The sequence below is a fragment of the Puma concolor genome, chromosome C2, assembly GCF_028749965.1.
Source record: "Puma concolor isolate L17-30 chromosome C2, mPumCon1.1.hap2, whole genome shotgun sequence".
Classification (NCBI taxonomy): domain Eukaryota; kingdom Metazoa; phylum Chordata; class Mammalia; order Carnivora; family Felidae; genus Puma; species Puma concolor.
Genome location: NC_141675.1, coordinates 154,226,231 through 154,253,266, shown reverse-complemented (window position 1 = coordinate 154,253,266; position 27,036 = coordinate 154,226,231). Strand labels below are relative to the sequence as shown.

Below are 27,036 nucleotides of genomic sequence, written 5' to 3'. Positions count from 1 at the left end.
TCGGATTCAAAACACCGGTACAGGGGCGAGCGCGACCGAGAGCGTGAAGGAACGGCGGGCCCGCCGCGGGACCGGTTCGCTAGCCCCAGACATGGCCAGGGCGAAGGTGGAGGGCCCCGGGCGCACAGGTGGACAGGCGAGAGAGGCTACTTGGCAGACTTTTCTAGGCTCCGCTCTGCAGTGCGCAAGCGCGTGGACCTCGCGGCGCCCGCGGCCCTATCCCGCGGCTCAGCCAGTCCCAGGAGGCCTCGCGCGCGGGTTTCCAAGGCGACGCGCGGGAGCCCGGGGGGGGGAGGGGCGCTGGAGCCGCTCGGAGCAGGTAACTGCCCTGTCCAGTCCCAGCCAGGCCCTCCTGTTCAAGCCTCCGGGCCCTCCGGTGCCGCCGGTCACTCAGCCCTGGCCCCGTGCTCAGCCAGGGCCGCGCAGCCTCGCTCTCGTTAGTAACGTAGTCGGGCCGCCGGCCGCCTCCTCCCGCAGAGCGCGGCCTGGTGAAGAGCCGGCGTCGGCGTGCCCTCCCAGCCCGGGTAGGGGGCCTAGGCTCTCGCCCGCCCACGCCTGCCCAAGCCGTGCCCGCCCAGCCCGGGTAGGGGGCCTGCGCCCTCACCCGCCCACGCCGCGCCCCCATTCCTTGTCCCCCCGACTGCGGGCCCGCCACGCGGACTGGCCGCCCGGGGGCATTGGGGCAGGGGCGGCCCCAACCGACCGGCCCTCGTACCGCCAGGCGCCAGGGAAAGGGGCCGGGTCGAGTCCGCCACCCACCCCCCACCCCCGTAGCGGTAGCGCGGGGCCGCTTTCACTCCTCATCCCCGACCTGCAGGCTTTCGCCGGATGCTTTTTTGCTGTCTGAAACTGATGCCTGCAGGTTCGCGTCTACCTTCCTGCTTTAGTTTCCCGCCCCTCCCACACCGGTCTAACCTCAGCGCTGACGTTTCCTTATCCTCAGCCCGTGGAAATGGGAATTCTTTGACATTTCCGCAGTGTGTGTCCCTCACTCGCTCAGCCTTGGAGCTCTTTGTCCAGTTTCCCCTCAGCGCTTTAACATTTCATTGCTACGCTTGTGCCAACAGGTGACTTTTTTAGGATGGGGTTTTCCACTGCTGAACATGACCTTGAACCTATGTTCTATCTACACTGGCTCCCTACACGAATCCATCCAGTGTCAGGCTCAAATCCTATCTAAATGCCAATGAGCCCCAAAAGTATCTATCTCCAGCCCTGACCTAACACTGAACTTGAGACCCGTGTACTCAACTGCCTGCCTGCGTCTGTACTTAGATGTCTAAGGCACCCCTGACAGTCCCTCACACCTGGTCTTCCCACACTTTTACCCACCCCATTACTGGAAACCAGTAACGTCTTTCTCTTCCTACGTTCAGTCTGTCAACACATCCTTCATAACGTACTCTGAATACGTACAGGTACACAATCCTGTACAGTACGTACAGGTGACACAATCCTGTCTTTTCTTCAAACCCCCAGTATCATAACCCAGGTCCAGGCCACCAGCCTCTGGTGCCTGGATTATTTCAGTAGCCTCTTAATTGGTCTCTGTGCTTATGTGTGCCCTCCCTCCCTTGAATGTAGACAGTCTTACCTTTTTTCTGTTGTTTTAAGTGAATAAGGCTTTCTTTTAAAGATAGGAATTTCATAGTTTCCATAGATGAAAATAATTTTTAATACGTATTTTGAAGATTTCAGCTTTTAAACCAGGTAGCCAAAGCTACATAAACACCTTACTATTAACAAGCTAAAAATCGAAAGATGCCCCTCAGCTTTCTTGGGTACCTGAGTGTGTCCCTGGATTGAACTTTGACAAGAACTTTAAAACTGGCTGTACAGAAGAGTAAAAAAAAAAAAAAAAAAAATCCGGAGCTTCCTTTTAAGTGAGAAAAAGAAGGCATGTAGGAATTTAGGCTCTGTTTATTCCCTTCTCTTTCATCTTTGGTTTTTTAGAGAAGCACCAAAAGAGGCGAATTGAAATGGAGATCAATGATCATCCCAGTGTTGGTCATGTTGGTAGTAAGTGCCTGGGCACTGGTACTCCAGTCCATCAGGCACAGAGTGATGCAGCAATTGATAGGACAGGTCCGTGCCCTCGGGGAGCTCCTGGCCCCCACGCACCTGTACCCTGACAGTCGTAAACCCCCAGGCCCCACTTTTTCTTTTTCCACCAAGGGAAGCTCCAGTTGGCCAAAGTAGCAGGGTAGGGTTGCTCTACTCGTGGAGGGTCCACGGGATATTGCCGATCGGAAACCTCAACTTTGACCTCACACCTCCCCCTCTTGCCATCACTTCTTGTCTGACGGGAATCTCCTCAAGCTCCAGTCACCACAACTGCAAGCCTTACCTACATCTATGTGCACATCGTCCGTCCTATCCCCGGCCACCCTCCCTGTGCCCTGGATCCCACCCTCACCTGCTTGTCCGAAACCTACGCTCTCACTATCAGCTGTCACCTGTTGTGTCTCAACTGGCTCTTGCCCTTGGCTTTTAAACATGCTCCAGTCTCCCATCCCAGAAGAGAGAAAAAAATCTCCCTTGACCCCCGTTCCCTTTCGTTTTCAGCTATTGCCCAAGGTCTCCTTCCCTTCGACAGGCAAACTTGTTTAAAGAATTGCCACCTTCCGTGTATCCATGCCTTGCGTCTCATTCCTTAGCCCGCTCTCGTCTGCCCTCCGCCCTCATCTCCATGTAACAGAACAAAAGCCACTGATCCGACATTGCCAGGCCTCTTCTTGCTCGGTCTCCGGCAGCATTCGCATTTGACACTGTTGCTCCCGGTTCTTGAAGCACTGTCCTCCCTTGGCTTCTTCGCCCCAAACACCACCACCCCCCCCCCCCCCGCTTCTCCTGCTACTGTGCTGGCTCGCCCTCCTCTCAGGGGCTCCTTGGTCTTGCAGTTCCTCAGAGCTCAGTCTGTTCTCATCGCGTTCTCTCCCGTGCCCCCCATAATCCGAGATTGGGCACAAATCTATGCACACCATCTACGTGAATCCCCATCCGTGTGGACTCCCAACTTCATCCCTCCAGCTGGGCCCTCTGAGCTGACCCCTATGGTGAGCGGAATGGCCTTTCCTCTTAATACATCTCTGACACCAGCTCCACGTGCCCAAGACCAGTCTCCCACCACCCCTCCCAGCCAGGGCCTCTTGCATTGGCAGCAAGGATTCCTCCTTGGCCTTTTCGCTCCCCCAGCATCCGGCAGGTCACCAAGCCCTGGTGACATTGTCTCCCGTGCATCTTTCACTTCTCAGTCGCCATTGGCACCTTAGCCCAAGCTGCCACCTTCTTTCTCCAGCCTTCCGGAATCCTCTCCTCTGGCTTCTGTCTCTTCTGCACTCCACACTGCAGCAGGAGTGACCATCAGGAAGCAGAGCAAATGATGGCATTCTTCCCCAGCCTCCCGCTTTTGCTCCCTGCTAGCTTCTCATTGCTCTTGGATTAATGACCCAAATCATACACCTGCCCTCCTGTGAGCCTGCAGTGGCTCACCCCCACCGACCTCGGGAGGCTCTGGGACCACTGGGACCCAGCCAATGGGCCTCGTCTGCCCACCAGGCCTTGAAAGTGTCTACTCTCTCTATCCAGTGTACTTCCCTCCTACCCTCCATTCCTTTTTGCGTGGGTAGCCCCCACCGACCTGTCTTAGCTCAGATGGTCCTTCTCTAGAACCTCCATGGTCACTGTCCAGGTCAGGTTTCTCTGTCATGTAGCTTCAGAGAGTTGCGTCTCTTTCCTCTAAAACATTTACAACAGTCACTATTGTGATTATTTTATTGCCAGCATGAAAGCCCCAATGAAAAGAGAAACATCTCTGTTTGGGTTCATTACATCCTCACACCTCATACAGTCCCTGGTGCACAGAAAGCTCCCAAATCTGTGTTGAAAGAATGAATGAAATGAACATTTTAATGTGTGAGATATATCAAGTGTAGGGTATTTTAGTACGATTTATTAAAATAGAAGGAAAATTCTAGGAAAAAATTACCAGGTCAACACTGAAAATTAGAAGGAAATGTGGCCGTGGCCAGGAGGGGGAGCTGCAAATGCACACTTCTAGAAATGTAGCCCTAAACTCACATTTGGTTTCTTAGCGTCAGGCGGTGAACTGCATTAGCCACCACTTGGTGGGAGCAGAGAGGCCCGGTTTCTCCTTTTTCATCCCAAAGGCACTTCTTGGGGACACACGGTCTGGGAATGAATTCAAAGTTTTTGTCAATAAATAATATCAAGTTGTAAGATGACCAAAACCTACATCGCTTGTCTATAACCAGCCAAATGCTGAACATGACACATTTTCACATTATCAAGGCTTGAAATTTCTGATATATGTAGATATGTTTAATTTACAGATTTTTCATGCCGGACTGGATCTTAGAAGTTATTGAGAACAGTGAGCTAACTTTAGACCTTAGACAGTTGACATCAAGCAGCCAGCTGTACTGGAAGGCCTGCTACTGTCATTCAGATGCCTTTTCTTTAGAGCAAACACCCTCTCTTCTGAATCAGTGCTAATTCTTTTTTTTTTTTTTAATTTTTTTAATGTTTGTGTATTTTTGGGAGAGAGAGAGACAGAGTGAAAGTGGGGGAGGGGCAGTGAGAGAGGGAGATACAGGATCTGAAGCAGGCTCCAGACTCCAAGCTGTCAGCACAGAGCCCGATGCGGGGCTCGAACTCACGGACCGCGAGATCACGACCTGAGCCCAAGTCGGACGCTTAACCGCCTGAGCCACCCGGGTGTCCCTCATCTATTTTCTAAGTCATCTTAATTTGCATATAGAAAAGATTGATTTTTGTATCCATTTAACTACAGTTTTATTAAATATTCTTTAGAGTGTTTTTAGAGTTTTCTAAGTATACAGTCATGTCGTCTGCACATGATAATTTGCACAGTATATAATTGGGCTTTTCTTTCTTAATGTTTATTCCTCTTATTTCTCACATCTAATTTCATTGCCTGCTGCCTCCAAGACAGTATTCATTCACAGAAGTGGTAGTGGGCATCCTTATCTTAGTCCTTGCGGGAGGGTACGTTCATGTTTCACTAGTAAGCATGAATCTGGCTTTTGAGTTTGAGACATCTATTTGTTTACCGTATTGGAAAAGCGTTCATTTAAAGGGCACTTAGGGCATTTTAAGTTGAGTCAGCAGCAGTGCAAAGCTTGTCAGGAGTAATGGGCATGGAGACAGGAATTGAGGGAGCTAAGAAAGAAGCACTCTCACCATTAATTTACTTAATCAATATTTATTGAACACTTATGTTTCCCTGGGAACTCTTCTGGGCACTGGGGCTGCAGCAGTAGACACAACAGTCAACATACTGTAATCAAGAAGCACATGTCATTGGGGAAGTCAGGCAACGGATAAGCTAAAGGAGAATAATACAGATTGTGTCAGATAATGATCCCTGCTACAGGGAAAAGTAAAGTGGGAAAGGAAGTAGCGAGTGTTGAGAATGGATCAGAAAAGAGGGAAAACTTGAACGTCAGCTATTGTTTTTCATAAAGCAGGACTGGTTAAGAGTACAGTTACCTCCCCACACGATAATTTGGGGTGGGAAACCTAGTTGTAACCTTTGAAAACTAAATCATTCTCCTGAATGCGTTACAGCTTCACTACAGAATATTTACTTTAAGAATTGGGATTTTCTGGAGGCGCCTGGGTGGCTCAGTCGGTTATACGGCCGACTTCAGCTCAGGTCGTGATCTTGCGGTCCGTGAGTTCGAGCCCCGCGTCGGGCTCTGTGCTGACCACTCAGAGCCTGGAGCCTATTTCAGATTCTGTGTCTCCTTCTCTCTCTGACCCTCCCCCATTCATGCTCTGTCTCTCTCTGTCTCAAAAATAAATAAACGTTAAAAAAAATTTTTTTTTAAAGAATTGGGATTTTCTGGTTGTAGTAATAGCCAAGAATGTAGTAATTTGTGAGACGGTTGAAGAGCAAGTTGTGATATACAATACCATGTCTGGAATATCAGTGCTTCTAAATTAAGATCCAGTGCCCACCAGTAGTACCAGGAGAGTCTTCCTTTCCTTATTTTTGTTGTTTGCAGATAAGTAACAGGTAACCCAAAAACTTTGGTTACTCATGTTCAACTTCGCACTGGAGAGAAAGAACAGGCAGGTTGAGCCGCACAACCTTTTGTTCTACCCACAACATTTTCAGAGGCGCTGCCCTGTTGTGGCTCCTTCGAATCCCATTTCCTGATCAACTGCAAAGAGCTGATTCACTTTGATAAGAAGCCTTAGTGTGTGGAGTAGACAGCAAACCATATACAAAGGAGTAGATATAAATTAATCAATACCAGTTCAAAACTTGTAACTGATTCGTCTCATATAAATGTTCAGTTGTGACATCTTGACATTTTCCTTTTGTAATGTTATTCTAGGTTTTTTGAAGTATATTCTTTCCTTAAAAAGAGACCAAAACATGTCAAAAACTACTACCCTGGAGACCTCCTAAATACTGTGGTGTGAAGGACCGTCCACTCAGAATGTATAGTTAATCGTCATACATCTTAGGAACGTTTGATGAAGGACAGCAGGTATGCGTTAATTCATTTTAAAACATTTTGGCATATTTTTTTGTCTGCTTTGTCGCAAAAGCAGAATTGAAGACAACTACACACAAAAAATGTAGTTTTCAAATGATTCAAATGTGCATCTTGATCTTGAACATTTTTATTTCCAATTCTGTAATTAAAAGAACATGATATACAAATTTATTGTTGTTCTGGGCAGCCATGCCTTTACGTGGCGCATTCCAGGAAAGCATAGCATCAGTTGGGTTACATTCTCTCCATTCAAGCTGTGTTTTTGATTGTAAGTTGTGTTCCTGAGTCATAACAGCAAAGAAACTACTATCAACCCTGTCATGATAGAAACATGTGCAATTATGCTTCAAGAGCAATAAAACAGGAACTTTTTTTAACGTTTATTTATTTTTGAGAGGGGCAGAGAGACAGGGAGACACAGAATCTGTCGCAGGATCCAGGCCCTGAGCTGTCAGCACAGAGCCTGATGTGGGGCTCGAACCCACAAACTGTGAGATCATGACCTGAGCCAAAGTTGGACCCTTAAACGACTGAGCCACCCAGGTGCCCCAAACAGGAACTTTTATACTGTAAACACTAGTGTTCAAAATATAAATCTTGCCAAAATCTGAACTATACACCACCATAAACTCAGTATATCAAAAACTAGTATGCTCGCTCTATAGTAAGAATAATAAAATAATTACTAACGGCTTATTTTTAAATCCTTGAAGGCAGAAGTTTGCTTTCTTCATAACCCCAGTGCCTAGTAGACACTAAGTAAACGTTCTTTGATTGGACATTTTCATTAATTAATTGGTCAATAAACTTAGAAGAACATTAGATGGTTGGCCTAAGACTTTGATTTTTCAATAATGCACCACATAATCAGAAATCCATGTATGGAGCCTGCATACTTTTTTTAATTAATAACAATGAGGTAAGACCAGTTATATTAATACAAAGACACACAGAAGCAGTTTCATCAACTTAAAAGGGTATTTATGGACCTGATACTAGTCACCAATCCACCCATCTTTAACAGATCAGTGAGAAAACTGGTATTTAACAGACTGAATATTCCAGGGAGCTGCTTGATATGTGCATTCATGGCACATCTCGTTGCCGACTAGTAATATCCAAAAATACAGTTCATTTGACATTGTTGATGACACTTCTCAGACTCCGTTTCATGAAAAAGAATGGAATTACCACAGGTGAACCCAAATAGGCCCAAATTTGGGTCCTACAGATAGAAATTATAGAACAGTTCTGGGGTCCTGAGACTTCCAAAATTCTAAGAATGTTCTGTGTCCTTAGTGGGTGTAATTTATGTTAAGCTCAAGTAATTCTTCTGGTAACTGAACCATCCTGAGAAGACATGTCTGAGTGTATTAATTATCTATGCCTGTGTAACAAATGACCCAAAAAACTTAACAGCTTAAAACAATAGTGTGGTTGGCCACCACTCCAAAAAATTATTTTAAGATCATGATTTGATTAAAATTAATGGATTAGAGATAGAGAAAATATGGCATTATATAGATTTTTTTCAGAATCAAGTAAACATTCTAGAAAGCATCTGTTCACCTAAATAAGATATTTAGCATTAAATCCTATTCTCCCATGTTCTACAAGATCACTGTTGATTTTGTAACCTCCTAAAGTAGATTGACACAGAAGTTTTCTGTCTATTATAAGTCTGTCTCCAATTTCAAATGAACACTTACTGGATGGAAAAACGACGACAAACATTTATTATTCTCTGGGTCAGGAATCTGGGCATAGCTGGGTTCCTTGGCTCAGGATGTCTCTTCAGGCTGTAGTCAACACGTCAGTTTGGGCTGTAGTAATCCCCAGACTCACCTGGGGGTAGTTCCAGGCTTCCAAACTCACTCCAGCAGTTGGTGGTAGGATTCTGTTTTTCACAGCCTGTTCAACTGAGGGTCTCAGTTCCTCCCTGGCCGTTGGCCTGAGGCCTTAGTTTCTTGTCATGTGTACTTCTCCATGGGTCTGCTTACAACATAGCAGTTGGCTTCCATCAATGTGAGCAAGTGAGAGAAAAAGAGAAGGTGATGACAGAAATCAAAGCCTTTTAGTTAATCTCATCTTGAAAGTGACATCTGAGTCACACCGTAGGGAAGGGGATCACACAAGGACATGAGTCCCAGGAAGTGGGAGTCTGTGGGAGCCATCTGAGAAGCTACCACTCACACTGAGCACATTCCAAAGACAGCCTCAGAAAGGTATATGAGGACTCCCTTCTTCATCACAGGAGGCACTGGCATGCTCCAGGGCTCTCTAGGGAAGGAAAAGTGACCATGTAGAGGAATCACCTGGTGGTTTCCCCAGCTGACTGAAGGTCTACAGTTAGGTGATTGTTACCATTCAGTAGACAACAGAAGGGATGCGGCCTCTGCCCCTTGACAACCAGCAAAGAAGCCTCCTAGTCTTCCAGATAGTGCCTGACTACCCTTTCCTAAAACCAGTATAGTACAGACAGAATCTAAGGGAGCCCAAAGTGGTTCTTACAGAAAGATTCAGGAATAGAACTGGTTTGGGAAACTAAAGCATTGTTTCTGTGTTCTAGCATGTAGTGCCTGCTTGTACTGTATGAGGCAGATGTCCACTTCCTGAGCTGGGAGGCGAAAGGGTTTCCCTGGTGGATATTCCCTAGACTTTCAGCAGGAGCCCCAAATGGACTTCCCTCATATCCTAACTTTCTCTGCTTCTCCCTTTTATTTATTCCCCCTCTCTCTTGATAACCCCTCTCTTCCCACTTTTCCCTCTAGATTTGCCTTACTTCCCTAGATAAATAATGAATGGAAGGGAACTTCCTCAGTCTAATAAAGGAAAAACCTACAACTAACATCACACTTAATGGTGAAAGACTGGACAGTCTCCTTCTCAGCTCCAAGGCAAGACAAGGACGTCAACTCTTAGCAACGCTTCTGTCCAGCATTGTACTGGAGATTCTGCCAACCAGTCCGGCAAGAAAAAGAAATGAAAGGGTCCATATTAGAAAAGGAGAATTCAACCCTCTTTATTTACAGATGACATCATCATCTGTGATGAAATCTATAAAACAGCTACCAGAACCAATAATCAAGTTTACAGGATACGACATCAATACACGAACATCAATTGTTTTTCTATATACTAGCAGCAAACAATTGGAAATTGACATTAAAAGATAATACTACTTAACAACACCTGTATAATAGCAGTTATCAAAAATATGAAATAGTTAGGGATAAATCTGAAAAAAAATATGTAAGAGATCTATGCACTACAAACTACAGAAGATGGCCTAACAAACCAGAGCTGTTTTTGTCAGGGTGTCAGTTCTCCATGAATTTATCTGTAGACTCACAATCACAATGACAATTCCATGAGGCTTTTCTGAGGGAACTGACAAGCTGATTCTAACATTCCCATGGAAACTCAGAGAACCTAAATAAAATGGCCAAACAACTTTGAAAAGAAAGAAGAGAGTTGGAGAACTAATGCTATCCCATTTTAAGATTAATTATTGGAGTGCCTGGGTGGCTCAATCGGTGAAGCATCTGACTTCGGCTCAGGTCATGATCTCATGGTTCATGAGTTTGAGCCCCACATCAGGCTCAGTACTGACAGCTCATAGCCTGGAGCCTGCTTCGGCTTCTGTGTCTCCCTCTCTGTTCCTCCCCACTCGCACTCTGTCTCGCTCTCAAAAGTAAACATTAAAATAATAATTTTTTAAAAGATTAATTATAGAGCTGCAGTAACAAGAAAGGTGTGTAAAGTGTCAATGTAAAGATAGAGAACTAGGTGAGCAGAGCCAGAGAGAGCTCAGAAATAGACTCACAAACGGCATCTCAGTTATAAAGGTACAAAGGCAATTCAGTGCAAAAAGTGTTGGTCTTTTCAAGAAACGGTGCTGAAACAATTGATGTCCTTATTTTATTTTATCTTATTTATTTATTTATTTTTTAACATTTATTTTTGAGAGAGAGAGATGAAGTGCGAGCAGGGGAGGGGCAGAGAGAGGGAGACATAGAATCCAAAGCAAGCTCCAGGCTCTGAGCTGTCAGCACAGAACCCGACACGGGGCTCGAACTCATGGATTGCGAGATCATGACCTGAGCCGAAATCAGACACTTCACCGACTGAGCCCCTAAATATCCTTATTTAAAAAACAAAACAAAACAAAACAAAAAAAAAAAACAACTCTGGTCAATTTCTGATAATTAATTCAAAATGGATCAAAGTAAAACAAAATTATAAAATTTCTGGGAGAAAATCTTTGTGGCCTCGGGCTATGTAAAAATGTGTTAGATGCAATACCAGAAGAATCAGTAAAAGAACAAATTGGTAATTTGGGCTTCATCAAAATTAAAAACATCTGCAGACACTTTTAGGGGAATGAAAACACAAGCCACAGGCTGGGAGAAAATATTTACAAACATGTATCCAGTAACAGACTTATGTCCAGAGTATAAAAGAGCTCTGAAAACACAGCCATAAGAAAACCAACAATCCAATTTACAAATGGACAGAAGATTTGAACAGATACTTCATCTCCCCATCCCCCCAAAAAAGAAGACCCAAGGATGGCAAATGGGCGCGTGAAAAGATGTTCAATATTATCCGTCATTTGGGAAATGCAAACTAAAGCCATATAGGGTATCCCTAAACAGACCTATTAGGTTTTTATTTTATTTATTATTTTTTTCTAAATAAAACTAAAAAGAGTGACCATATCAAGTGTTAGCAGGAATGTGGAGCAGCGGGAGCTCATGCACCGCTGGCTGGAACGCCAAATGGTGCAGCTACTGTGGAGAACAGTCTGGCAGCTTCTTAAGAAGTTAAGCATGCACTCACCATACAGTCCAGCCAACCCACCCCTAGGTATTTACCCGCCAAAAAAAGAAATCCTATGTCCATACATAGGACCCGGGTATGAATGCCCATAGCTGTTTTATTTGTAATGGCCCAACAGTGAAGATAGCTGAAAAGTCCATCAGCAGGTGAACGAATAAACAAATTGTGGTGTGGTCACACAATTGGATACTAACCGCGGATGAGATGGGGGGGGGGATGAACTTGCCGATATACACAGTAACTTGGATGAATCTCAAAATCATTATGCTGAGCGAAGAAGCCAAGCCAAACAAAAGTGCATACTGTATGACTCCATTTATAGAAAGCTGTAGAAGATGCAAACCTAGAGTGACCAAACAGTCAGTGGTCACGTGGGGGGAAAGGGAGGAGCAGGGAGGGATGGGAGAAAGGAACCTCACAGGGGTCGAAGGAAACTTTGTAGGTAGGCTCTACTGATCATGGTGGTAGTCTCACAAGTATATACACATGTCTAGCATTATCAAATTGTACGCTTTAAATATGTGCAGTTTATCATATTTCGTACTGTATTTCTATGTACTCAATAAAAGATTGAAAAAAAACAGTTGCATCTCAGTTGCTTAGGAATTTGTTTCCTTATATATACTCTTAGTAAGCCAAATAAGTTGACCTACTGGATGCATTAAAAATGATGATTGAAATGTTGGTGACTCACCTAATAAATTCATTTAAGTTTATTAAGTTGGTACCATCGTTACTGAACTGCTTCATAGGAAACCCTCTGGTCCCCTGTGTCTCTTATGACCGTTTTTTTGTCAAAGACTGCTATTAACATTAAGAACAATGGCCTATTTGTTACAGCAGAAAGAAGCACATCATGTTTACCTAAAAGCTGATATTAATAAACAACTGACATTCATGAGTTGTAGGAAATCACTGGGACAGCCAGCTCATCTCCTGGCTGTACCAGGTTGTAAATGTATTGTTTCAAAAGAATATAGCACTGTGTAAAACATTTATGACAACTCTTAAGTTTAGTAAATTACAAAAAAAAATTAACATCTTAAGGATATGTATTGAAATTACAGCTTGTAATTCTTAGATATTTGTGCTTATTTAATTATGAGAGTGATCAGTGAACCCAGTAATTAATCCGAAGTTGCTTATATTTTCAGTGAAATAGATTAGATTATAATAGTGATCAAGAGTAAAATAACTGTGTCTCATACCATGTTCTATAGAAATTTATTGAAAACAAGCTGACAGTACATCCACTAGATAATTGGTGACAGTGATGAATTTTCTACCCACCCATCCCACACACTCACAAAAATACTTTCTATAGAAGACTGCATTTTGGCCCATCCTGTGGAAATGATACCGATTGTATTCGGTGAATTATTGAGCAGGAAAGATTACGGACAACTTTGCTAATATGGCATCTTCTCACTGGGATGTTTTTAATTGTATGCGATTTTCTCAAGCATTTTAAAGGAGCTATAGTTACTGCCTCCTAGCTATAGGGACCTTGCAAAATAGAGACCCACAGGAGATTGTATACATTGGACAATTCAGCCAAAAACAGAGGCTTATGGCTCTTGCAAATCTATATGGGGAGAGCAATAATGACTTCAAATCCACCTTCTTTTCCATAGCTAAACCTATAAAGCCTTCTATTAGAGTACATTTTAATCACAGAATTATTTTAAGAGCGAGGCTGTTTATAGATACTAAGGCTTATTTGGCTCCAATGGATTTCAATTAGAATTTTGTCCTTTTTTTTTTTTTTTTTTTTCCTGTTACATCAATGTTTATTAAACAAAGAGACCAGGATGGCTAGTTCTCTGCTGTATCAGACATGGGGCAATCAACTCGTTTTAGCCCTACATAAGCATGTGATTCAGAGGGACTAGTTTATTTTTTTAATAAAAAAATTTTTTTAATGTTTATTTCTTTTTGAGAGAGAGAGAGAGAGACAGAATGTGAGAAAGGGAGAGGCAGAGAGAGAAGGAGACACAGAATCCAAAGCAGGCTCCAGGCTCTGAGCTGTCAGCACAGAGCCTGATGTGAGGCTCGAACTAATGAACCATGAGATCATGACCTAAGCTGAAGCTGGACGCTTAATCAACTGAGCCACCCAGGCACCCCTATTTTTCTTCAATTTTTTTTTAACGTTTACTTATTTTTGAGAGAGAGACAAACAGACAGACAGACAGAGTGTGGGTAAGGAAGGGGCAGAGAGAGACAGAGACACAGAATCGGAAGCAGGCTCCAGGCTCTGAGCTGTCAGCACAGAGCCTGACATGGGGCTTGAACCTGTGAACCATGAGATCATGACCTGAGCCAAAGTCAGATGCTCAACCAACTGAACCACCCAGAAGCCCTGGGAATATTTCTTTTAAAAAATTGTACGTGTATGGGGCACCTGAGCATCCAACTCTTGACTTCGGCTCAGGTCATGATCTCGTATGTGTGAGTTCAAGCCCAGCATTGGACTCTGTGCTGAGAGCTCAGAGCCTTGGGATTCTCTCTTTTCCTCTCTGGCCCTCCCCCACCTGCTCTCTATTTCTTTCTCAAAATAAAAATAAACTTTAAAAAGTTGTACATGGAGTACAAGCACATCACCAAACCTCAATATTCTAATCTAGGAACGGAAAAAAACACTCCTTCACCCTAACTTCCTTATCTGTATCTCTCACTGTTCCCGTCATGTCAGATTCTGAGTGAGTTGTACTGATTAATCTAAAAGGTTAAGGGATACGTGATTGGTTTCAATATAGTCTCAGATTTTGGACTCTAGACTAGAGGTAAAACATGAAAAGCTGAAGAATGAGTATCCTCATAGGTTTATCACAGGTCTTGACATACTTTAACATTTTACAGTTGCAGTGACAATTAAGTTGGGTCAACTTATGTCCATTTGGGGTCAAGTAGTATGGTACGGTGAAAAAAACCCAGCAGACAGACCTGGCCTAAAAACTGAGTTCTCCCCCTCACTGGCTTTGTGACCTCAGAGCCAGGGTTACTTGACGTTTCTGAGCCTTACTTAGTTTGCTCAACAGTAAAATACAATGACTGATCCCTATTGCACAGGGCTGTGCATGATGAAGTCAGCCGCCATATGGAAGCTGCTGCCTCTGTGCTTGGCATACAGTGTAGGGGGGGTGATGGTGGTGATCCGTATTCAAGTGGTTACAAATTTTGGGTGTGAGGCAGCAGTGGGTGGCCTGAAGTTACAACAGAAACAAGACACAGTCTCTGTCTTCAGAGAGTTTTCAGTCAAATGCCATTTGTCAAGCAATTATTCCCAGTAAAATAGTTGATGTGGAAACAGACTGACTCTTGGTTGCATCTCTCACATAAAGACACGAGCAGGGCCCTCGAAGGTCCTGGTGTGTGTTCAAGAATTACTCTTCCAAGAGGCAACTAGTATTTGCTGATGGCGTGCTATGGGACAGGTGCCATGATAGATATTTACAAACACTATCTCATTTCTCCCTGTGATAACCCTATGGAATTGGTGTTGTTATTCATGTCTTATAGGTGGCCAATATCACTTCACTAACTGACAGACTTAGGTTCAAGCCCACGTCAGCCTGCCTTCAAGTTGTCCACCACCTTCGACTGTCACACTCCCACTCTTGTAGCATTGGACAGTTTGTGACTATAAATGAAAAACACTCTTGAATTAAGCCTGTATCCTACAATACTGGGATGGCTGTCTCAAAGGAGAGTTCTGAGGAAGGAGAAGGGAATTTTATTTTATTTTGTTTTTTATTTTTTAAAATTTACATCCAAATTAGTTAGCATATAGTGAAACGATGATTTCAGGAGTAGATTCCTTAAGCCCCTTCCCCATTTAGCCCATCCCTCCTCCCACAACCCCTCCAGTAACCCTCAGTTTGTTCTCCATATTTATGAGTCTCTTCTGTTTTGTCTCCCTCCCTGTTTTCATATTTTTGTTTCCCTTATGTTCATCTGTTTTGTCTCTTAAAGTCTTCATATGAGTGAAGTCATATGATTTTTGTCTTTCTCTAATTTCACTTAGCATAATACCCTCCCGTTCCATCCACATAGTGGCAAATGGCAAGATTTCATTCTTTTTGATTGCCGAGTAATACTCCACTGTGTGTATATATATATATATATATATATCTTCTTTATCCATTCATCCATCGATGGACATTTGGGCTCATTCCATACTTTGGCTATTGTGGATAGTGCTGCTATAAACATGGGGGTGCATGTGTCCTTTCGAAATAGCACACCTGTATCTCGTGGATAAATGCCTAGTAGTGCCCCTGCTGGGTCGTAGGGCAGTTCTATTTTTAGTTTTTTGAGGAACCTCCATACTGTTTTCCAGAGTGGCTGCACCAGCTTGCATTCCCAAGGAGGAGGGAATTTTTACAGGGCTTTAGCAGCAGAGGTCAGCCAACAACTGGTCAAAAATTTGTATCACAGATTACCAGCCATTGGCTTCTTGCAGTGATTTGGATTTAACAAGATGCATGGAGGAAGTTAGGGGCTAAAGTCATGAGAGGGAAGAGGTGAGGAGGGACAGCTCCTAGGGTCAAGGACAGGCAAGACCATGAGGGCCACAGCAGAGCATTTTTGGTCCTTCAGGATCTTGTACACCAACAACTTGGTCTCTTTTTAAACCATCTGCAAAGGTTCAGAAGTAAGGATCTTTGCCTGTGCATCTACCCACTGTTACATGGCAGAATGCATCTGGAAAGATCAATTCTTTACCTTAGGATGTGTGATGTTACCACCAGTGTGATGTTTGCAGTTGTAATGCTTAATGAAAAAAGTCCTGACCTGGAAGCAAGAAAACAGGGACAACTGCTTAACCTGCTTGAGCCTGTTCCCTTCACGTGGCCAGGATGAGATGATGCAAACAAAGCTTGGGTGAAGTAAAAACACTCACTAAATATTAAGTACGGTACTAATGTTATTAGGATTATTTGGGCTAAGATTTCTGTAGTAGGGAGATGGTGAACTGCCTCATGTATTTCATCAGAAGAGGAGAAAGCTTGACAGACCAGCCAATGCAGAAAGAGGCAGAAGCTGACTCGGGAAAAAAAAACAAAAACTCTCAGTAGAGCCAGTGACGTTAGATCCCTGTTGGGAAGGGTCTGGTGGCAGCTCATTTCTCTTCTGCCTTCTTGATGAAACAGAAGAAGTGGGGGTGTTGAATGAAAACAATAACCCCTGTAAAGACCTGGGAGATGGGTTCCTTTGTTTTGAACTGCTGTCAAAACAGAACTGGTATTCTGTGCCTTCCCGCAGCGGCATCATAGAGGATTCCAGAGCCTCCTTGTGTCTGAGTTCACATTCTGTCCATTTTAAATTCTCATGTCAGATGACTAAAGGCTTACCAACAGTATCAAAAGTTTGGGTACAGGGGCGCCTGGCTGGCTCAGTCAGTGGAGCATGCAACTCCCGATCTCGGGGGTGGTGAGTTCGAGCCCCAGGTAGGGTCCAGAGATTACTTTAAAAAATAAAAAAAAAAGCTTGTGTATATTGGAATCTAGTCTTTGTATATTAACCATGGACAAGGGCATGTGAAAGCTACGTATAGTCGCTGTCCTGAGCTATCTTGGAGCTGGACTCATTGTACCTCAGAGAACTTTCCTGTGAAACTTTTGTATTCGTAGGGAGTGTGCATTTAGCTGTGGGCCATCATGTCTCCCAGGGTCCTTAGATCAAACAAGAATCTGGATGGAGGATTGCAGACCTCGTGGGGCGTGTGTAGGAGAGTCTGTGTGAGAGACCTTGTCATCTAGCCTTACTGGTCACACAGATTATTCAGCTGAATCAAGTTCAATACTACTGCCTAGGCTCTATACCAAGAATTTAAAAATAAAGTGGAAGTAAACTACAGTACCTTTGTTTTCACTGAATGTCAAGCAGGTGCTAGCAGCAAAGTGCCGAGAAGTTATTCTAGATGCATAGAACCCTGCAGTGATGTGTGACGTTGCTTTGGGGAGTAATTCACTGCAGTAAAACATTCCTGACCTACAAATGAAGACCTGCTATGTTTATTAAACCTTCTGTTGCACTTAATTTGAACCAAATCTAACCGAAATAAAAGTGACTATGTCTGGGTCTTAATTAGTTTTTCAGTCATGGCCTTTGGTTACAAGGACTTTGGACTACATGGTAGCTTTCGTCCCTGATGAGAAATTAGGATCGCATCATCAAATTTCATTTCATTTTTAGTTTTTAAACACATTGCTTTGAAGTCCGCTTTAGTCTTGTTTAACTCCCAAGTAAGGTTTTGATTTTTCACATTGAATGATTGAATTTCTAATAATTAGACAAACTTGGTTTTGATTTTTCCAAATCCATTATTATAAAAGTTTGGTCTTTGTGTAGCTGCAAAAGTATGATCAGTTCTTTATTAAACAAATGTAAATTTTCCACTGGGTGAACTGTCTTCAAAAAGGTTCCAACAATGGGATGATTTTCCATGCAAATCACATTTTTTCCTGAATTGTTTTCTGTCATCATGTAGCTGTAATCGGGGGAGGTCCTATTCATGTTATAATAGTCCAAATGGAGCACAGAAAGGAAAGCACATTTTTTTAATTAAAATATGACAAGCCTTGTAATTATGGATCAAGTGTATATCCCTGGGATCCACTATTACTCTTAATTTAAAACAAGTATTAACTCTAAAAAAGTAGTAGATTAATTTGTTATATTCTATGCTATATGTTTCATCTCAAAAGTGTGATTTCATCACTAATAAATAAAAGTGTGTCCATCTCCACAAATATGTCTGAATTTCCTAAGTATTGCATTTCATACCAGCCATCCAGGCTTACCAAGTACTGTCGTTTTCTTCAAGGCAAAATCTTGCAACATTCTTAGAGAATGAAGATGTAATTCACTAATTCACAAATTGCTGTCATTGTTGTCCTCTGATGTGAACTTTGTCTTGTATTACCTGTGAATAGAGTCTCACCAGTTTGTCTCAGGGGTCTTACATTTTATGTCAAAGAAAAAAACAAAACCCAACTGAGATTTTTTCCAGAAAATACTTCCACAAGATGTGGTGTTTCCCATTCCTAGTGATCCACTTATAGTTAAATATAATAAAGCAGAGGTTCATTTTAATGTCAATAGCTATAAATCTGAAAACACTTTTCTCCTATCAGGTTTTGCTATGTCTCTGGCTGATCCAGCAGAAACAAGTGTAGATGAGCACCTCCCCTGTGTGGCCTTAGGACCCAGGAGGAGGTCTGCAGAATGCACGGGAACCCAGGACGCAGGTGACTGTTCAAGAGGCAGCCCCAGTCACGCTTCTGGTAGGAGTGTGGATTACAGCAGATCTCAGTGTTCCTGCAGAAGTTTAAGTTCTCCCTGTGATTATTCAGAAGACTTTCTCACTGAATGTTCTGAAACAGCTCGTAATAGAAATTATTTAGAGAAGACTATGATAAGAGAAAAAAAGAATGAGAAGAAAACGTATAATGTCTCTAAAGTCTCCCAACCTAAAGGTAAGAAGCAAAATTTCCCAAGCAAGACCAAACTTCTGTTCCCAATGACATTATTATTTAATGCACTAGTATTTGAAGTCGTCCCTATTCAGTTTTATTGTTGTCCCCTATTTCAAATGTGTGTTTATAAATGAACTTGTATGGAAGGAAATAGAGAAATTGGGAATGATTACAAGATGGCAGGAAGTTAGGCTGAAAACATAAAACCTAGCCCTCTTGTACAACTTACCCTGCTGGAGCCTACTAGTGAGGTTAGTTCCGTTTTTAGTTAACAGGTGGCCTTGTTACAGAGTACCACGACACTTGGACTTTGCTGGCCTCTTGCCTCGCATCCCAGCTGAAGAATCAAGGTTTGAATTGCCAATGAACTGTAAATACCCGAGTCAGCACCCCAAGAGGATGGTCTACAAGTCCGGTGAGGCAAAGATCATCTTTTGAGACAGAGGTGGTTCAAAAGGCTGTTAACAAGGTCATTCATTCCCTTGTGGACCGTAAGAGTACCAACACCAGTTCCTAACTGTCCAAATGGAAGTAGCCTTGTGATGTCCTTGACCTCACTCCCTGCCTCCCTGCCCAGACTGTGAACACCTCCTCCCATTTTAGGCAATCCTGGGCTTATAAATATTCCTAATATGGAAATGGCTGAAACTTTCTTTGGCTGTGGCCATCAGAACTGCCATCAGTGAACAGCTGGAAACTACGTCAATACTATGTGGACAGCATGTCTGCTGTCAGGTGTACCCCGTGTCTCCCCCCCGCCAGCCCCCTGTGACCAGGTGTGCCTAGGACTCCCTCTGCTACCTCAGAGTCATCTAGAACCTTCAGGTCCCCTTCTTCCCAGCTATAGGGTAAGGATTCTTCATCTTAGTCGCATATCTCTGGGCTGCATGAAAATCTTTGCATTTTTTATGTCTATTTACATTTGTGAACTCTTCTAGGGAGAAGGACCCATGAGCTTCCACCAGATTCTCAAAAGGCTAAAAGCTCCTTTTCTAGAGAGGTAGGAATCTTATGCTCACGGTCAAGGCCGAGGGTAGAAGATGAAAAGCCTAGTTCCTTCTGTCACATGGGACTCTGTCAAAAGAAGTCTGTTTGTGGCATTTGGAAGAGATTATCACAACAGAAACTACATCGTGGTTAGGCTCCATCGTGGTTATGATCCCCTATCCACGTCTGAATTTACAAAACTCTGAAAAACAAACAGTTTTTATATCTTTGGTACCTAAACTGATTCAGCAACAAAAACCAGATCTGAACTAACATGAGACTGATCTTTATTTCAGTTAGTGTGAATAGCCACATATTTCACAAAAATATTCTTTGATTAAAGTATGCTATTCCCAGCCCTACTGGAAATTCTATGGGAAATACTGTATATGCGCCAAAATAATAATAATAATAATAATAATAATAATAATAATAATTCAGAAACAGTCTGGCTCCAAGGTTTTATGACAGGGATCATAGATCTATACACTACACTTTGTATTGATTCTACACTTCCGTGGGGCTGTATGAAAGGCTGTTAGCATTTATAAAACTATTTCTACACGAACTGCACTTTGAGTTCTAAGTGCCTGACAATTTAACTTTTAAAAATTGCTTCCTCATTTATTTATTCCACAAGTATTTATTGAGTTCTTTATGCGAAACACCTGGTCATAAATTGGGAGCAGCCAAAATTAATTTTGTCACTTCATTAAGAGTAGTTTAATCATTGGGCTAAATCTGCCTCACTACATGAAATGAGATAGAAACGATAAATTTGGTCATTCTTACCAGGCAGGGGTTAGTATAATGAGATGCAAAATCATTAAGGACTAAACTCTATTTCCGTTTTCCATAACCTTGATTAGTATACAAGTATGCATAATGTCTATAGAATAAATTTATTCTATGTCACTCAAATACAAGTGGTATGTTTATCTTCTGAAGCAAGTAAATCTGGTTCATCCTCCCCCAAGCACCAGCTAGGGTAGGCAAACAATTCAGTCTCAGATGTGTTTGGGGGAAGGAGGGAGTTTGGGTGGCTTTACACAGACCGGACACTTGGGGAAGGGCTTCTGGTCCTTCATTTGCATCACAAACATTCCTTGCCCAAGCACATGGGGTCACCTCCTGTTTTCAAAGTACACATGCCCTGTACGTACATCTCAACCTGGGACCTTGGCAGGTGTGCGCATGGCCACAGGGATTAGTCCCCAAGCACCCATTCATGCTGCCTCTGTCCTCCCGTCACTTGAGCACAGTATATGTCAGGGACATAAGCCTCCACAGCCCACAGAACCCACCACCCTCATCCTTCTAGTCGCAGGGAGAGCCCTCTCTCCTCCGGGAAACACATCACCCAAGAGTAGTGAGACATTGTAAGTTGGGAGTCAAGTTTCGGTCATGCTGGACGTGGTGTAGAACATGACAGTCCCCACCCCACCCCACCCCCTGTTTTAATCCAGCCTGATCCACCTGGGTCTGGGCCTTTCCCAGCCAGTGCCCAGCCTCAGAGGTTGACCTCTGCTTTCCAATTTTCAATGTGCTCAAAAACCTATTCCAAAATACTCAAACGTTCAACCACAGCCTTTATTGAATCGTTCCCAGTGGGAAAATAAAGACCTGTGGGGGCACAGTTGTAAAGACCGCCCATTGATTACTGATGTGATACGGATACTGTAATCGTTGCCACATCTATGTGTTCTGTCACAGTCACAATTGAGATGCCTTGTCCCCAGGAAGCACCTTCCATTTCTGTTGGCTCGTGATTTCCATCACAGGCAGAATCACCTTTTCCACCACCTACACCAAACATATTAAGCCGTGTCTCAGGTGACGTGTCCACATGTGGGCAACAGCTTAAGGCTAGGACTCCAGTGACACTGGCCACTAGATGCTTTCTCTCTCCAGGATGAGGACCATATTTTTTTTTAGATTCTAGAATCCAGTTTCAGTCTCTCTCATAATACAGATATACTAGGGGCTCCTGGGTGGCTCAGTTGATTAAGCATCTGACTCTTGATTTCAGCTCAAGTCATGACCTCACGGTTCATGATATCGAGCCCTGAGTCAGGCTCCATGCTGGGAGGGTGGAGCCTGCTTGGGATTCTCTCTCTCTTCTCTCTTTGCCCCTCCCCTGCTCATGCAGTCTCTCTCTCTCTCTCTCAATATAAATCAATAAACTAAAAAAAGAATATAGATATACTAACGTGCACACGCACATACACAGTATGCACATAAACACATATAAGTGTCATGCAAATGCACATACATATGGGGCAGTAGCACAGGCACACAGACATGGGTTCCATTTCACCACTGACTAGCTGTGTGCCCATCAAGCAGGGATGTCGCGAAGCATCAGTTTGTTCATCTTTAAAATGGGATAATAATGCAGTGACGTTACACATACATTTGACACAACTCAGTTATATAAGCTTGATGTGACATTGTTTAGATACATTTTGTTTGAAATAGACTTCTGAATACAAGCCAACTAACTACTTCCTTTAGAGCCCAAGGTAACAGGAAAACTTAGCTATGTTGGATTTACTGAGAAATGGAATATCCGTACACACAGTCTAAGCAGTTCAATGGCTTTCTAAGGCTCTTTTTGAATATAGGAGATCCTCATATATAACACTGGGCTCTCATGTTACACTCGAATTGCCTCATAACATATTATTGGAAGGATTATATCAGATAATCTACATATAGCATTTAGTTCAATGCTTAACATGTGGTAAGCCCTTAGTAAATGTTATCTATTATTGTGGTTTTTAATAGAACTTTAATAATAGAAATAAGTACAGGTTTTACAGTCAAAGAAAGCCTGGTTTTCCATCCATTCTATGCCACTTTGTGGTTCTGTGACCTTAGACAAATGAGTCATAATCCCTAGCTGTAAAAAAGACGACTACTGACCTGAAATGAGGTGTCTATATATGAAGTCCCTACCTGAAGCACGTCTATATTACATGTTCGTTCGCCTTGTATGTGTGCGGGGTGCAGGTGGGGGTCACACGTATGCGCATATCTGCATATCTCTATCTATATGACTAGTAACAAACTGGGTTATCTGCTCACGCAGGCCGGAAGGAGATCTCAATTGAAAGAAAGCACAACTGGAATGCGCCACTTTTAAATGCTGAGAACAATGTGATTGCCCAAAGAAGAGATGCTGTGACTCATCGCATCCTCTCAGCAAGGCTCCAGAAGATTAAAGAGCTCAAAAACGAACTATGCGATATACGTCGTAAATTGGAAGCCACGGTCATAGAAAACCAATTTTTGAAACATCTTCAGCTTAGGCACTTGAAAGCAATAGGGAAATATGAGAATTCACAAAATAATCTACCTCAAATTATGGTAAAACATCAGAATGAAGTAAAAAACTTAAGGCAGCTACTTAGGAAATCCCAGGAAAAGGAAAGAAGCGCATCCAGGAAACTTCGAGAAACCGACAGTGAGCTGCTGAAGACTAAAGACTCCTTGCAGGAGCTGCAGAGGCTTTCTGAAGACAAAAATCTTGCAGAGAGGGAAGAACTCACTCAAAAATTGTCTGTTCTCACAACGAAAACAGAGGCAAACAACAAAAAAATACAGGTCCGTATTTCAGAAGCCTAGAAATTGTAATGTCCCAAGAACGATATGCAGAGTACACGTGTGTCACACTTGCCCCCGTGCAGTGAAGCATTCCCAGCTGCTTTGCTCACAGGCCACACCAGTGATGGCATCCAGTGCGGTGGGGGGGGGGGGGGGGGGGATGTCCCTTCTGTTGTGGCCAGGCTCGTTTGTCTGGAAATGACCGTTCTGTAAGTGTGCTCATGTGCTGGAAAGGGGTTGGGTTGGGTTGTGTGAAACCTCTTAGAAGCCAACCTTCTTCTCCTCGAATCTGTTTATTAAAGACCCGCTTCCCTAAAAGCCTGCCCCCCCGCATCTCTCCAGCCCCTCTCCTTGCACTCCCCCTGGTCAGCTGTCTAGTCACTACCGCAGAGACATTGTTGGTAGGCTGGAAACAGAAGTGTTTCCCTGAGAATGCTCCTGGGAACTGAGCAGGGGGAAAGGAATTAAAATCATCAAATGAATGGGCTGATTTTCTAGAATAGCACGTGGGTGTCAAAGTCTTGGAGACTGCTCTATGAGGGATGATTTGGGGGAACATCCTGATTATACTGAGAATTTTTTGTGTGTTAGTTCTTGGTCTCTACGGACATAAACATAAATAAAATTAGGTTACTGTTTAATTCCTTATTATTTAAATGATGGTGAGAGGCAAGTATTTTTTACAAACTTGAAATAATAAGAAAATATCAAGTTCATTTCATCCACTTCCTTATTATTTATTTCTTCTTTGGTAAAAATCCTCTATTTTCAAGGAGAACTTCCTCCCACGAAGTGGATATGTGAACTACAGAAAATGACGAGCAGCCGCATTTTCAGTCACATAAATAATGTAGAAAAGTCCGATTATTTGGCCTCCTGTGTTAATAGCGGACCCGTGTTAGCTCACATCTGTCAAGTAAATGTAGTTGTATCTCACCTACCTATTTTTTATGTATACATGTGAATTAGTTCATGTTTTTTGTAGCTGTAACCAAAACCAAAAAGAATTCAAGAACCCTTTTCTTATCAGAAGCATTTGGTTGTGTGAGAAATGTGTGAGCATTTGGTTGTGTGAGAAATGCTTCTTATCAGAAGCATTTGGTTGTGTGGTCATGTTTTTTGTAGCTGTAACCAAAACCAAAAAGAATTCAAGAACCCTTTTCTTATCAGAAGCATTTGGTTGGTTGTAGGGCATTTGCTGGGGGAGAAAATGTTGACGAGCCAAACAAAACATGTCGGTATTTTTCTTTAGTGTTAATACTTTGGGGACTGGGATTTTTACTGATTATTTCATCCTCTCAGCTTACCATATTGCCCACTTTTCTTTAATGACAGAGTATTAATATTAATATGGTGGGAAATGCACTTAATGGGAAAAAAGACAAAAGGAAAGAAAAGGCCTTTTGGTCAAGCCTCTGTCAAAGTCCAGATCAAAGAGTTCTGCAAAAAAACTGCTGAGGAGGCGCACCAGTGAGCCCTGGGCACGGATGGCCTGCAGCTGCCCAACCTCTCCTGGTCTGAGAATTCCTTTAGCCCTGGGGAGGGAATCCCTGACAGGGAATTCCTTTATCCCGGGGGGGGGGGGGGGGGGGGGGGAAGGGGCGGGGCTGTGACCCCTGCGGGAGCTTCCGGGACCAGGCATCCGAGACTCACGAGACTCACGCATGCGCGGCTGCCCTGCTGCTGGCCCGCCCCCCGGCGGACGAGGCGGGCCAGGGCCCGGTGCGCACCTGCAGCGTTAGCAGGTCTTGGAGTTGGCACAGCCACCTGGGTTGAGTTTTAAAGCATGGCGTTGGTTATATTTATTAATTTTCAGGAAGTGTTCAAAGGTTATGTTTTTAATCAAAATCAGGGGTGTGAAAATCATTGGGTTCCAAACATATTTATTCTCTAGAGTTGGAACATGTGGGTTTTTCGGCTTTTGTATTTGTGCGTGTGGTTATGTTCAGCTCTAACATATGTCCCCTGCACCGGTCGTGCGCTAAAGTTGTATTAAGTTAAAACTGTGCACTTCTCGTAAATGCAATTAGTTCCATTACAGCTGAACTTTGTTAACAATACTACATTGGTTACAGAAGAGTTAAAATATATACTGTTTTCAGAGCTTGGAAAAACAGTTGAGGCTGAACAATAGAGTCTTTAATCGGCAGTTGGCCACTGAGAACCGGAAGACGTTAGCAGCCCAGGGAGCTACAAAGACTCTGCAAATGGAAATAAAACGCCTTCAACAAAAACTTAAGGTACTTCTTTAAAGCAAAATGTAACAAAATTTGTTCAGTTCTGCTTCCCAAAATATCAGAGCTATTCTTTAAATTATTTAACTTTGGGAATCTTTCTCAAATTAACTTTTTCCCTAGACCATTGGAACAGATAGAGGATCTGAAATTACGAGGGTGGGTTCACAGCCTGGTGAGCGTGTGCTGTCACTAGAAGTTAAAGCTCTACACTCTTCATTAACAAAACTTCCTGTTTCCACCCCCACTTCATCCCATGAATTAATATTACTGTATTTCGTTACCATCTTAATGGAAGCCAAAATAAGTTTTCAAATTTGGAAATTAACTTACATCATTAAAATATTTAGTCATTTTAATGGCCCACAAATTCACTTTAAGGCGTACTTGAATTGGGGCGCCTTGGCTGGCTCAGTTGGTTAAGTGCCCAACTCTTGATTTTGGCTCAGGTCACGATCTAATGGTTGTGAGATCAAGCCCAGTGTCAGGCTCCATGTTTAGCAGGCTCCATGCTAAGCACGGACCCTGCTTGGGATTCTCTCTCTCTTACCCTCTCTCTCTGCCCCTCCCCTGCTCACACTATCTCAAAATAAAAAGAAACATTTAAATAATAAATAAAATCTACTTGGAAATGCTTGCAAAACTGTCTTTTAAAGTGTGCTTTAGGGGCACGTGGGTGGCTCAGTCGGTTAAGTGGCCGACTTCAGCTCAGGTCGTGATCTCACCATTTGTGAGTTCAAGTCTGTGTCAGGCTCTGTGCTGACAGCTCGGAGCCTGCAGCCTGCTTCGGATTCTGTGTCTCCCTCTCTCTCTGCCCCTCCCTTGCTCACCCTCTGTCTCTCTCTCTCTCAAAAATAAATAAACAGGGGCGCCTGGGTGGCGCAGTCGGTTAAGCGTCCGACTTCAGCCAGGTCATGATCTCGCGGTCCGTGAGTTCGAGCCCCGCGTCAGGCTCTGGGCTGATGGCTCAGAGCCTGGAGCCTGTTTCCGATTCTGTGTCTCCCTCTCTCTCTGCCCCTCCCCCGTTCATGCTCTGTCTCTCTCTGTCCCAAAAATAAATAAACGTTGGGAAAATAAATAAATAAATAAATAAATAAACAAACATTTTATTTAAAATGTTTTTAACATTTATTATTGAGAGAGAGAGACAGAGCATGAGCATGGGAGAGGCAGAGAGCAGGAGACACAGATTCCGAAGCAGGCTCCAGGCTCCGAGCTGTCAGCACAGAGCCCAGTCGTAGGGCTCCAACCGACAAACCGCGAGATCGTGACCTGAGCCAAAGTCAGCCGCTTAACCGACTGAGCCACACAGGTGCCCCAATAAATAAACGC

The 27,036-nt window shown here is 43.3% G+C and overlaps 2 protein-coding genes across 6 annotated transcripts in view; one reads left to right on the top strand and one right to left on the bottom strand.

Annotated features, from left to right (window-relative positions):
- LCA5L (lebercilin LCA5 like) overlaps window positions 1–27,036 on the top strand; it is a 54,691-nt gene that overhangs the window by 6,434 nt on the left and 21,221 nt on the right. Inside the window, exons 1-6 of one of the 4 annotated variants that reach the window (XM_086675988.1) lie at window positions 307–862; window positions 6,387–6,542; window positions 18,536–18,877; window positions 19,146–19,292; window positions 22,956–23,470; window positions 25,573–25,710. In XM_086675988.1, the coding sequence (XP_086532114.1) occupies window positions 18,544–18,877; window positions 19,146–19,292; window positions 22,956–23,470; window positions 25,573–25,710 (1,134 nt within the window). In that variant the 5' untranslated portion in view covers window positions 307–862; window positions 6,387–6,542; window positions 18,536–18,543. Of the gene's footprint in view, window positions 1–305; window positions 863–6,386; window positions 6,543–18,535; window positions 18,878–19,145; window positions 19,293–22,955; window positions 23,471–25,572; window positions 25,711–27,036 lie in introns of those variants that run through there. The other 3 variants (XM_086675989.1, XM_025912892.2, XM_086675990.1) reach the window with 3 other exon arrangements.
- Window positions 6,663–27,036, bottom strand: part of GET1 (guided entry of tail-anchored proteins factor 1) — a 62,105-nt gene continuing 41,731 nt past the window's right edge. The window contains exons 5-6 of one of the 2 annotated variants that reach the window (XR_015240459.1): window positions 8,397–8,831; window positions 6,663–6,866 (exon numbers count right to left, since the gene is read on the bottom strand). Coding sequence is in view for 1 of the 2 variants with exons in the window: in XM_086675996.1 (XP_086532122.1) it covers window positions 8,800–8,831 (32 nt within the window). In the remaining variant the exon portion in view is untranslated. Of the gene's footprint in view, window positions 8,832–27,036 lie in introns of both variants that reach the window. The other variant, XM_086675996.1, reaches the window with a different exon arrangement.